Below are 12796 nucleotides of genomic sequence, written 5' to 3'. Positions count from 1 at the left end.
GGCTCGATCCCAGGACCCTGGGATCATGACCTGAGCCAAAAGCAGAGGCTTTAACCCACTGAGCCACCCAGGCGCCCCGAAAGTAAATTTTTTTTAAAAAGATTTTATTTATTTATTTGAGAGAGAGACAATGAGAGAGAGAGCATGAGAGAGGAGAAGGTCAGAGGGAGAAGCAGACTCCTGGTGGAGCTGGGAACCTGATGCGGGACTTGATTCCTGTACTCTGGGATCATGACCAGAGCCGAAGGCAGTTAGTTGCTTAACCAACTGAGCCACCCAGGTGCCCCGAAAGTAAATTCGTGTGAACATTCTTGCATTATTAACTAAATGTGGTAACAGAATGTAATCCCATAAGGAACTAATAACAATTTATAAGGGTAGTGCTCAAAGGTGGTTGAAAAAAATAAGTGCAGATGGTTCACGAAAACGAAATATAAGTAAAAACACATTAATAAAATAATCATCCCTGACTTAAGTAAGTTAAAACACCTGTCTGTTGACATTTCTGTATACTCTTTTTTTTTTTTTAAAGATTTATTTATTTATCTCAGAGAGAGAGAACAAGCAGAGGGCCAGAGGCAGAGGGAGAGAGAATCCCAAGCAGATTCTCTGCTGAGTGCAGAGGCCAACATGGTGCTCAATCTTAGGACCATGAGATCTCAAACTGAGCCGAAAGCAAGAGTCCATAGTTCAGCCTCCTGTGCCACCCAGGCATCCTGAGATTTCATCCAATGAAATGTTAATAAATGTTGAACCTGGTTGGATAAATATACTGATACTTTTCTGATGGGTTGTAAATAATTCTCTAGTGAGATATATATATATAAAACATCAGTCAAAGGCATAAATTTAATTTCATGCAACTTCCTGATCCCATTGTTGAAGAAATTACTCAGAAGAAAAAATGTTATTTGTACAGTTTTTTTTAGTATAAAATTTCTATGCTATTTGAATCCAATTCATTAGAGCATTAATTATAAAATAATATTGGAAACCATTCAAATGTCATTAGTGCAAGTTTTTTCTGGGAGGTAAAATTTTAAGTGATTTTTTTAAGTCTCTGTACTTAAATATAACTAAGTGAGACTATGGGGCCAACTCAAATGTTCAGTATCTACAGATACCAGGAAAGTAAGGTGAATGTATAAAGTGGGTGGGTATGAAAGTACATATGCATGCATTGTTGAGGTGGAATAAGGCTATAATAAGTTGGAGAAGCCGAGCACATGCTAAGTGCATGCTCCTTCTTCAGTTTCTTCCTTTATCTGAGTGTTGCTAAATGGATTCACTGTGGTTTGATCATCTGTTATAAGAGAACTTGCATAATCTGAGTTTTATGTGAGCTCTCCCAATTTTTAAAATTTAGATCAAAGTTTTTCTTTTGTTGTAACCTTTGAGTTACAGTTGTAACCTTTGAGTTAAGCCAATACTTGAAAATTAATTCTGGAACATTTTATTACTATTTAAAACAAGTGCACTATTTCATATGAACAAAAGGATGCAAAATAAGTAAGGTAGCAAGTGATCAGGAGAGATTGTAGGTCTAAAGATAAGTTGGTGTGTTATAGTAGAATAACTTAAGTATTTTTTTTCTGTGAAAAGTTAAAGAAGTCTGAGAAGACAGTGTAGGGTATTCCACTTAGATTTCTTTTAGCCGTGATGTGATCTCACTGAATTGGATTGGAATTCACTGAATTAATTGTGTTTAAATTCAGAAAAGTCACAAGTGGCTTTGTTGAATTCAAGTACATATTTTAACATAGGGTGACAGGCTCTTACCTAGTGTAAATCCTTACTGCTTTCAAGTTACAAATGTAAATTTTTTTTGATATAAGTATAAATTTTATTCTGATTAGTAATACCAGAGTATGTTCTTAATAGTTTTAAAATAACATCTCTTAACTTTTAGACTGTAGATGTATATGAGATAAAAGTTAAAAAAATTTTTACATAAAAGATTTTTTCAAGTTGGCTGTCTTTTCTTTTATGAAGGATTTTAAAATACCGAGCAATACAACATTAAAAACTCCTCTGGTTGCTGTATTTGATGATTTGGACATAGAAGTGGAAGAAGAAGATGAACTTAAGGCAAGAGGTAAAATAATTCTCCTGTCGCTCCTTTGTATGGCACTACCCATTTCTTTAGGAAACTGTGTAATGTGAAAATTTCAAATTCCAGAAGTGAAAGGGACTCTATTGATGTTGATGACCAAAAAAGAATTTAGTTTTATATTATTGTATTTGCAAGGAAAGTAGACTGATAACTTTGAATGATGCTTGGTTTCTCTGACATCACTTTACCAAAGCCCACAATTCTTAGTATAAACTATCTGTATATAATATAGTACAAATTATGTATTTTGTAACTGATACAAGGGAATTTTAATTTTTTAAATGCGTATTTAAGTAGTTATTTGAAAATTAACACTTGTACAAGCCTGAAGTCAGAGTTGTTCAAGTTGTTATTTTGTATTTCCATTAATAAATTTTTTTCATAATATATTTTTTAAAATTCTTAATTTTTTGGAAAAATTATGGAGTTCAAACTCACAACCCCAAGATCAGAGTCTTACGCTCCACCATTTGATCCGGTCAGGCACTCCTATTTTGTATTTTCTTTTTTAAAGATTTTATTTATTTATTTGACAGAGAGATCACAAGTAGGCAGAGAGGCAAGCAAAGAGAGAGGAGGAAGCAGGCTCCCTCCTGAGCAGAGAGCCCAATATGGGGCTTGATCCCAGGACACTGGGATCATGACCTGAGCCGAAGGCAGAGGCTCTAACTCACTGAGTCACTGTCCCTATTTTGTATTTTCTTAGCATAGATTGGGAACCATAATAAGTACCATATATAGTTACATATTTGGTAAACATTTATAAAATTAAGTCATTGCATTATTGAATGATAACATAATTTATGATTTTTCTAAATAGGTCTTACAGGTTTGAAAAATATTGGAAATACTTGTTATATGAATGCAGCTTTGCAGGCTCTTTCTAACTGGTAAGTAGTTAAATTAATTTTGTATAACTTTCTTAAAGTCATTCTTTGCGGAAGACAAAAAGAAGTCATTCTTTGAGCAGATGACCATGCTGCTAGTATACAGGCATACCATCCTGATTGTGCCTGATCTCAGAAACCAAGCAGGTTGGGTCTGGTTAGTACTTGGATGGGAGGAAACCATGCTGCTGTAGTATGCTTAAGGAATAAAAAAAAAAAAAAAAAGAAAAGAAAATGAGAGGAGAAAAGAAAGAAATATACATTAATGGTGATATAAGAAAGAATAATAATTCTATTCAATTTCCTTAGCCAACAGGATCCCATAAGTCCTTGGCTGTTCTTTTCTCACCATCCTCATCCTCAATGCATTCCTCTCCTTCCATCTTACTTTCTGAAATGATCCCATTTATAAAATTATGTAAATGTCTTGAAAAAGTTTTTTTTTTTTCCTTTCTTGTTAATCCTCAAGGTAGAGTAGGCAGGAATCTGGGTTGGGACATAATCCATTGTTTTCCCAGTGGGGTTACTCTATTCATGTCTATAGTTTCCTGAGACTTCTGGTTCTCGCTTAGACCCTAGGTAGTTGTGTGTCTTTGAGCAAGTTACTTGTTTTTACATGTAGAACATGAGCTTGAACTAATTTCTGAAATTATTTTTAGTTAGGGGATACTATGAAAATATTTTACTCTTTTCACTAGGTGGAAAAGTCACAGTATTCAGAATTTTTTTTCTTTTTTCCTTTTCTTTTAGTTTTTATTTATTTATTTGATAGAGAGACAGTGAGAGAGGGAACACAAGCAGAGGGAGTGGGTGAGGGAGAAGCAAGCCTCCTGCTGAGCAGGGAGCCCAGTGCAAGACTTGATCCCAGGATCCTGAGATCATGACCTGAGCCAAAGGCAGATACTGTTAAGTCCATCTGGTCTAATAATATGTAGTTCAAGTCCAGTGTTTCATTATTTTTTGTCTGGAAGATTAAAGATGGGTATTGAAGTCCCTTACTGTTACTGAATTGCTATTTATTTCTCCCCCCTTTTTTTTTTTTAAAGATTTTATTTATTTGACAGAGAGAGAGAGATATCACAAGTAGGCATAGAGGCAGGCAGGGGGTGGGGGCAGCAGGCTCCCAGCAGAGCAGAGAGCCCGATGCGGGGCTCGATCCTAGGACCCTGAGATCATGACCTGGGCTGAAGGCAGAGACTTAACCCACTGAGCCACCCAGGCGCCCCTATTTCTCCCTTTAGATCTGTTAATACTTGCTTTGTATATTTAGCTGGCCCTCTGTTAGGTATATAAATATTTACAAATGTTACCCTCTTGATGAACTGATCCCTTTATCATTTTATAATGCCCTTCTTTATATATTGTTACAGCTTTGAGTTAAAGTCTGCTTTGTGTAATATAAGTATATAGCTATCCATTCTTTCTTCATTTCCACTTGCATGGAATATCTTTTTAAGATAGCCAGTTTGTTCTGGGTCAGGGTTTGGTCCTTTGTCCAATCTGTTTCATGTAACTATTTGAAAAGACACAGAGTTTCCCTCCAGCTAATCACACTCATAAAAGACAGTATTGCCTTTTAAGTTGCTAACTTGAACCACCAGATAGATAGTAGTATCACTTACTGAGATGTAGAAGCTTAGAGGAAGACTAGATTGATTTGAAAGTTAAATTTTGATCATGTTAAATTTAGCTATTTGATATAAATCTGGAGTTTAGATGAGACTTTGAAATTTATGAGACTTTCACAAATTTGACTGTCTGGCATGTGCATGAAAATTTAAAGTCATCCCAGGAGAAGAATATATAGGGAAGACAGGAAAAGTCATAAGATCAAGTGCTGAGGAACCTTGATAGTTATATATCTGGTAAGAGCAAAAAGAACAATTAAGAGGGAAAAGAGTTGCCAGAGGTAAAGAAGAAAAGTAGAAAAATTCATCATTGTTCAGAAGAAGCAAGTTGCTGAAGAATGAGGGGTAGGTCATCTGTAAATAATGCTATTAAGAGGGAAATGAAAAGTGTTGACTGGATCTGGCCCCATTGAGGAGTCTGATATGGTGGGGTCAAATTTGATTTAAATGAGTAGAACATGAATATGAAGAAGTGAATGTGAAGCTGTAAAAGGAAGCAAAGTAATTCTAGGTATGTGGCTCTATGTGCTGCCTATTCCTTGAATGCTTGGGAGTCAGTCAGTATTAAGCTTTGATTCCACTTTAACATTTTTTTCTTTCTTTTTTTTAATTAGTCCACCTTTGACACAGTTTTTTCTTCATTGTGGAGGACTAGCTCGAACAGATAAGAAACCAGCCATTTGCAAAAGTTATCTCAAACTGATGACAGAACTCTGGCATAAAAGCAGGTATGTACTTAATGTATTTATTCTCTTTATTAATGTTTTTAAATGAATATCAAATATTAAAAGGATGGAGGTCCATGTATATAGAGTTGAAAAAAGTGGATTTGAGACATGTTCATTTTAGGGCATGTTATATTTCAAACTGAAGAGCCAAATGAAGTATCAGGACTGGACATCTAATGTTGAACTGCTAAAGCTGCTGTTACTGATGCTTGAGTTTTAATGCAGGGGTAGGCATTCTGACAATGCTAAAATCAGACCATAGATACTTACATGAATGTTCATTTTTCTCACATTTATTTGCTCTAAAGTGTAGCATTAGAAGAATAATTAGTGTTATAGTTTACTAATTTTGTTTTAGGACCATTCAGAAAATTGCTTTTACCATTAGTCCTTTTATAAATTTTTATTTATTTATTTATTTGAAAAATATTTATTTACTTATTTGACAGAGAGACAGAGAGCACAAGCAGGGGGAGTGGGAAATGCGGGGCTTGATCCCAGGGCCCTGGGGTCATGAACTGAGCCATCCAGGCACCCTGGTCCATTTTTGTTTTGTTTTGTTTTAAATTTTATTCATTTGAGAAAGAGAGTGAGAGTAAGAGTCGGGGGCGGGGCAGAGGTTGACAAGCCAACTTCCCACTGAGTGAGGAGTCTGAAGTGGGGCTCAATGCTAGGACCTCAAGATCATTATCTGAACCAAAGTCAGACGCTTAATCAACTGAGCCACCCAGGTGCCCATTACCATTAGTCCTTTTTAAATGTTTCTTTTCTTTTTTTTTTTTTTTAAAGATTCTATTTATTTATTTAACAGAGATCACTAGCAGGCAGAGAGAGAAGGGGAAGCAAGCTCCCTGCTGAGCAGAGAGCCCGATGCCATGCGGGGCTCAATTCCAGGACTCTGGGATCAATCATGACCGGAGCTGAAGGCAGAGGCTTTAACCCACTGAGCCACCCAGCTGCCCCTCTTTTTAAATGTTTCTAAGAACTGCTCAACCTTTCCTGTAAGAAAACAATCACCAAAATTATCTTTAAAAAAAAAAAAACCTCATAAGGGGTGCCTGGGTGGCTTAGTTGGGTAAGAATCTGCCTTCAGGGGCACCTGGGTGGCTCAGTGGGTTAAGCCTCTGCCTTTGGCTCAGGTCATGATCTCAGGGTCCTGGGATCGAGCCCTGCATTGGGCTCTCTCCTCAGCAGGGAGCCTGCTTCCCACTTGTCCCTGCCTGCCTCTCTGCCTACTTGTGATCTCTCTGTCAAATAAATAAATAAAATCTTAAAAAAAAAAAAAAAAAAAAGAATCTGCCTTCTGCTCAGGGATAGAGTCCTGCATCTGACACCCTGCTCATCAGAAAGCCTGCTTCTCCCTCTCCCTCTGCCTGCCACTCCCATTGCTTATATGCTTTCTCTCTCTCAAATAAATAAATAAAGATCTTTTTAAAAAAATAAACCTTGTAAGAGTTTGAGATCTTAATGATTTCTACTGTAAAATTTCATTAGTAAAGTTTTAACATTCTTATATTCCTGAGTGCCTCACTTTTCTTCAAGATATGTGACCCCCTAATAAGAACATTTCTTAAGTGAAACAAAAATTTGTTACTACTTTAATTTTTGTTTTGATAGGAAAAGAGAATAGCTTTTCTTTCTTTTTCTTAATTGAAGTATAATTAACTTACAATTTATCTAGTTTTAAGTACATAGCATATTGACTGTACATTACTTAATGCTCACACCATCTGTCACCATATAGTGTTATTACAATATTACTAACATATTCTCTGTGCTTTACTTCTCGCTCTGTGACTTAATGTATTTTATAACTTGGGGTTTGTACCTCTTAATCCTCTTTATCTATTTCACCCATTCCCCTCACCCATCTCCTCTCTGGCAACCACCAGTTTGTTCTCTATATTTAAGAGCCTTTTTTTGCTTGTTTTATTCATTTGTTTTGTTTCTTAGATTCTGCGTGTAAGTGAAGCCATTTGGTATTTGTCTTTCTCTGACTTATTTCACTTAGCATGATATGCTTTAGGACCTTTCATATTGTCACAGATGAAAAGATCTTACCCTTTTTTTGTGACTGAATAAATATTCCATTGTGTATATACCACATCTTTATCCATTCATCTATGGATGGATACTTGGGTTGCTTTTGTATCTTGGCTATTGTAAATAATGCTATATAATAGGGTTGCATTTATCTTTTTGGATTCATGTTTTTATTTTCTTTGGGTAAATACCCAGTAGTGGAATTACTGGACCATTTGGTATTTCAATTTTCAGTTTTTGGTTTTTTTTTAAGATTTTATTTATTTATTTGAAAGAGAGAGATGACAAGCAGGCAGAGAGGCAGGCAGAGAGAGAGGAGGAAGCAGGCTCCCTGCTGAGCAGAGAGCCCGATGCGGGGCTCGATCCCAGGACCCTGAGATCATGACCTGAGCCGAAGGCAGAGGCTTAATCCACTGAGCCACCCAGGCGGCCCTCAATTTTCAGTTTTTTGAGGGACCTTTGTACTGTTGTTTTTTTTTTTAATTTTATTTTTTATTTTTTTTTAAAGATTTTATTTTATTTATTTATTTGACAGAGAGAAATCACAAGTAGATGGAGAAGCAGGCAGAGAGAGAGAGAGGGAAGCAGGCTCCCTGCTGAGCAGAGAGCCCGATGCGGGACTCGATCCCAGGACCCTGAGATCATGACCTGAGCCGAAGGCAGCAGCTTAACCCACTGAGCCACCCAGGCGCCCACCTTTGTACTGTTTTCCAGAGTGGCTGCATCAGTTACACTCCCACCTACAGTGCATGAGGGTTCTCTTTTCTCCACATCTTTGCCAACACTTGTTGTTTTTTCTTTGATACTAGCCATTCTGATCAGTATGAAGTGATACCTCCTTGTGGTTTTGATTTGCATTTCCTGGATGATTAGTGATATTGAGCATCTTTTCATATGTCTGTTGGCTCTCTGTATATTTTTGGAAAAATGTCTGTTCAGGTCCTCTACCCATCTTTTAATCTAGATTGTTTTTTGTGTGTTGAATTGTATAACTTCTTTATTTATTTTGGATATTAGCCCCTTATTTGATATACCATTTGCAAATACCTTCTCCCACTTGCTACGTTGTTTTTTTGTATTCTTTTTTTTTTTTTTTTTTAAAGATTTTATTTATTTATTTGGCAGAGAGAGATCACAAGTAGACAGAGAGAGAGAGAGGAGGAAGCAGGCTCCCCGCTGAGCAGAGAGCCCGATGCGGGACTCGATCCCAGGACCCTGAGATCATGACCTGAGCCGAAGGCAGCGGCTTAATCCACTGAGCCAACCAGGCGCCCGTTTTTTTTGTATTCTTGATTTCCCTTTCTGTGTGCAATTCTTTGACCTGAATCTGTACTTTAAACTTTGTCAGTATGAAATTCTAAAGGTGGTTAAATCTCTTAATTTGGTTTGCTTTTCATTTTTGTTTTCATGGTTAGTTGATGCTGGTTTTAAAATCTTAAGTCAGCTATACTCAAATAAAAATGTGAAATTCAGGGGCACCTGGGTGGCTCAGTTGTTAAGGATCTGCCTTCAGCTCAGGTCATGATCTCAGGGTCCTGGGATTGAGCCCCATATTGGCAGGAAGCCTGCTTCTCCCTCTCTAACTGTGTCTCTTTCTGTCAAATAAATAAATAAAATCTTTAAAAAACACATGGAATTCAGAAAAAATCTTATTTAGTCAATGTACTGTGTACATTTATCTTAATTATTATCCCGGAATTTTAAGGAATTAAAGTTTTGTTTTAAGTAATTACAAGTATTTTTGAAAAGTCATAGGAGAGCATGACCATTTCATTAGGGTGGAGAACAATAAAATGTATTTTGAGTATTATTAGTAAGCTGTTCTGGTGAGCCTATGCAACATAGTACTGGGCAATTTTTAGTGATTTTTTTGGAAACACTTTAACAGCTTGAATTCTTGATTGCTTAATTTCTGAAATGGAAAGTAAAAGTCACAAATTTCTCATTAAAATTTTTTCTTACTCAGACCAGGATCTGTTGTGCCCACTACTCTGTTTCAAGGAATTAAAACAGTAAATCCAACATTTCGGGGCTATTCTCAGCAGGTAAGTCTTTATTCTTTTTCATTCATAACACTAATCTTTAATAAGTTTGCAAAATGCCATTATGCATTATCTTTTATGTAGTTATTTGTATTTCTTCCTTTGTAATTTATTTATCCATTGTTTTAGGTCATCACTTCTTGTGTTTATTTACTGAGAATAATCTGTTCTCATATTTTTAGTTTATATTTTTCTACCTTTCTTGTAATTTTATACTTTTCTAAAAATTGTTAAATTTGTGTTGGATAAATATGTCTCTCTTTTAGTGATTTTAGCTTCAAAAAGTAACACATCTAGAGATAAATTTTCACCTATATTTAATGCTTAATTTTTCAAAATATTTAATTCTCTAATCTGTCATTTTTTTTTTTTTTTTTTTAAAGATTTTATTTATTTATTTGACAGAGAGAAATCACAAGTAGATGGAGAGGCAGGCAGAGAGAGAGAGAGGGAAGCAGGCTCTCAGCAGAGAGCCCGATGTGGGACTCGATCCCAGGACTCTGAGATCATGACCTGAGCCGAAGGCAGCGGCTTAACCCACTGAGCCACCCAGGCGCCCTCTGTCATTTATTTTGTGTTACAATCCAAACTTAATTTTTCACAGAGTTAACTAATTGTACCAAACTACAGATTTAAGAATTTTCTTATCTGATTTTTAAAATTTATTCTTTATTAATTTTTATGCTTACATTAATATTTTATAGGGTCAGTTTCTGGGCTTTAATTTATTTCATTTACTTGTTTTTGTTTTTGTTTTTTTTTGTAGTTGTACTGATGGCTGAATCTGTAGCTTTATATAGTTTCCTTTAATGTTAACACCTGGCCCTCACATGTTTTTCTTTTTCAAAACAATACCTCTTCCCTTTAGATTTTTTTCTGGTGCACATTCCTGGATCACCAGACACTGATTTGGTACATATAAGTTGGGTCTTCAAATTTGTATTTTCTTTTCTTTTTTTTTAATTGAAGTGTAACTGACACACAGTGTTGCATTTTTTTAGGTGTATAGTGTCATGATTCGATGATATTACATAGTCGTGCTGTGCTCATCACAAGTGTAGCTGCCATTTATTGCCATACAGCACTATTATGATACCTTTGACAGTGTTCTCTGTGCTATACCTTTCATCCCTATGACTAGTTCATTATGTAACTGGAAGCCTATACCTTCCACTCCCCCTCACCCATTTTGTATATTCCTGTACCCACAGATTTGTATTTTCAAAAAGCATTCTAGGTTGATCACGGATTTTTCCTTTGAGGTACAGCACAAGATTGGAGGAACTTTAATTTTAAGCCAAACTTATAAAATATTTGAATTTAGGACATCTCTGAATTCTAATTATCCTATTAGGCAAATCCATGTTTTCTTTATACCTTCTCCATTTTTTAAAAGTAGCAGCAGTACTAAAAGCTGACCTCTACATCATCTTTCATTTTTTTTTTTTAAGATTTTATTTGTTTATTTGACAGAGAGAGAGAGAGAGAGATCACAAGTGGGTAGAGAGGCAGGCAGAGGGCAGAGAGAGGAGGAATCAGGCTCCCTGCTGAGCAGAGAGCCTAATGTGGGGCTTGATCCCAGGACCCTGAGATCATGACCTGAGCTGAAGGCAGAGGCTTAATGCACTGTGCCACTGAGGCACCCTCATATTTCATTTTTAAATTACTTCTGTTTTATTTATATAACTTTTTAGAACTTAGCGCTTCCCATGCCTTCAATGCCTGGTGTTTCTTCAGCATAATGCTACACATTTAGAAATCTGTTGATAAGCACATTCTGTGTATTTTTTTTCTTACATTTCTACATGCACGTGTTTTTAATGAAATGGTAATAATCTTTGTCCCTTATATATTAGGATGCTCAAGAATTCCTTCGATGTTTAATGGATCTGCTTCATGAAGAGTTAAAAGAACAGGTCATGGAAGTTGAGGAAGATCCTCAAACTATAACGACTGAGGAGACCATGGAAGAAGACAAGAGCCAATCAGATGTAGATTTTCAATCCTGTGAATCTTGTAGCAGCAGTGATAAAGCAGAAAATGAAAATGGCTCTAGAGGCTTTTCTGAAGATAATAATGAAACAACAATGTTGATTCAGGATGATGAGAACAATTCTGAAATGGCAAAAGATTGGCAAAAAGAGAAGATGTGCAATAAGATTAATAAAGTAAATTCTGAAGGAGAATTAGATAAAGATAGAGACTCTGTGTCTGAAACAGTTGATTTGAACAACCAGGAAACTGTCAAAGTGCAAATACACAGCAGAGCTTCAGGTGACAACTTAATACTTTGAAAATGGTAGTGCTTCATTCATAGACCATGTGTTGCAAGTGTGGATATTTGTATTTAAGATTATATTTGTAATTTCACTGATTTCTGATGTTTGGGGGGAATCAGCATGGCATCTCAGTAAAATCAGAACACATTTCTAATTTACATGTTAATAGTTTATATTTAGCATAATAAAAACAAAATAGGCTGATTAGTAGCTTTAGCTTAATTTGTGTGCAGTATATCACATTATATAATTCAGTTTGAAGAAAGGAATTATATAGTGGTTACTTTTGGGCTTTCAGTTAGTAGAGTTAGCAATATTTGCATGTGAGTGTTAATGTCATTTTATGCAGATTCTGTTGAGATCCTGGCAAGAAGCACAATAACCTAAATTGCAGTTTTGTAATCTTTCATACTTTTCGATTTAGACTGTTGTCATTGGAGTCATATCAGCTATGAAATATTTGGCATATGTTTTGATGTAAGAGTTTAACTATAATGAACCCTGTTATGATAAATTATATCATAATACTAGCCAGTGTTCTTTCGAAAAGAGCAAGTGGCCATCTGGCCAAAGGTAATTGAGTTGGGTTGCTTTGCATTTTACTTTCATTTCTTGGGGAATTAATTTATCTGGCTTAATGTGGTCTTTAGTTTTTTGCTTCGTTTTGTTTTCTTCTTTTTAAAGATTTTATTTATTCATTCGAGAGAGATAAAGAAAGAGATTGGGCAAGCAGGGGGAGAGGGAGAAGTAGACTCTCTGCCTAGCTGGGAGCCCGACGCGGGGCTTCATCCCAGGACCTGGAGATGATGACCTAAGCCAAAGGCAGATGCTCAACCATCTGACCCACCCAGGCACCCCGGTCTTCAGTTTTTTAAAGTACATTAAAAAAAACCATCAGAAGTTTAAACTATCTGATCTTTTAAAATAAGTGGCAGATAAGTAATATAAAATGGTTTATCTTCTATAATTTCTTTCTTTTTTTTTAAATTTTTTTTTTAAAGAGTTTACTTATTTATTTGACAGAGAGAGATCACAGTAGACAGAGAGGCAGGCAGAGAGAGAGAGAGGGAAGCAGG

The 12796-nt window shown here is 35.9% G+C and overlaps 1 protein-coding gene across 4 annotated transcripts in view; it reads left to right on the top strand.

The window, feature by feature from the left end:
- The window catches only part of USP33 (ubiquitin specific peptidase 33), a 58118-nt gene that overhangs the window by 24906 nt on the left and 20416 nt on the right, over positions 1–12796 (top strand). For all 4 annotated transcript variants that reach the window (XM_059375182.1, XM_059375181.1, XM_059375180.1 and 1 more), the window contains 5 exons: positions 1993–2095; positions 2934–3003; positions 5243–5356; positions 9366–9444; positions 11298–11715. In XM_059375182.1, the coding sequence (XP_059231165.1) occupies positions 1993–2095; positions 2934–3003; positions 5243–5356; positions 9366–9444; positions 11298–11715 (784 nt within the window). The remainder of the gene's footprint in view (positions 1–1992; positions 2096–2933; positions 3004–5242; positions 5357–9365; positions 9445–11297; positions 11716–12796) is intronic.

The sequence above is a fragment of the Mustela nigripes genome, chromosome 14 (assembly GCF_022355385.1).
Source record: "Mustela nigripes isolate SB6536 chromosome 14, MUSNIG.SB6536, whole genome shotgun sequence".
In the NCBI taxonomy this organism is placed as follows: Eukaryota; Metazoa; Chordata; class Mammalia; order Carnivora; family Mustelidae; genus Mustela; species Mustela nigripes.
Note: the sequence above shows the minus strand (reverse complement) of the source record. Positions and strands in the feature narration are given on the sequence as shown.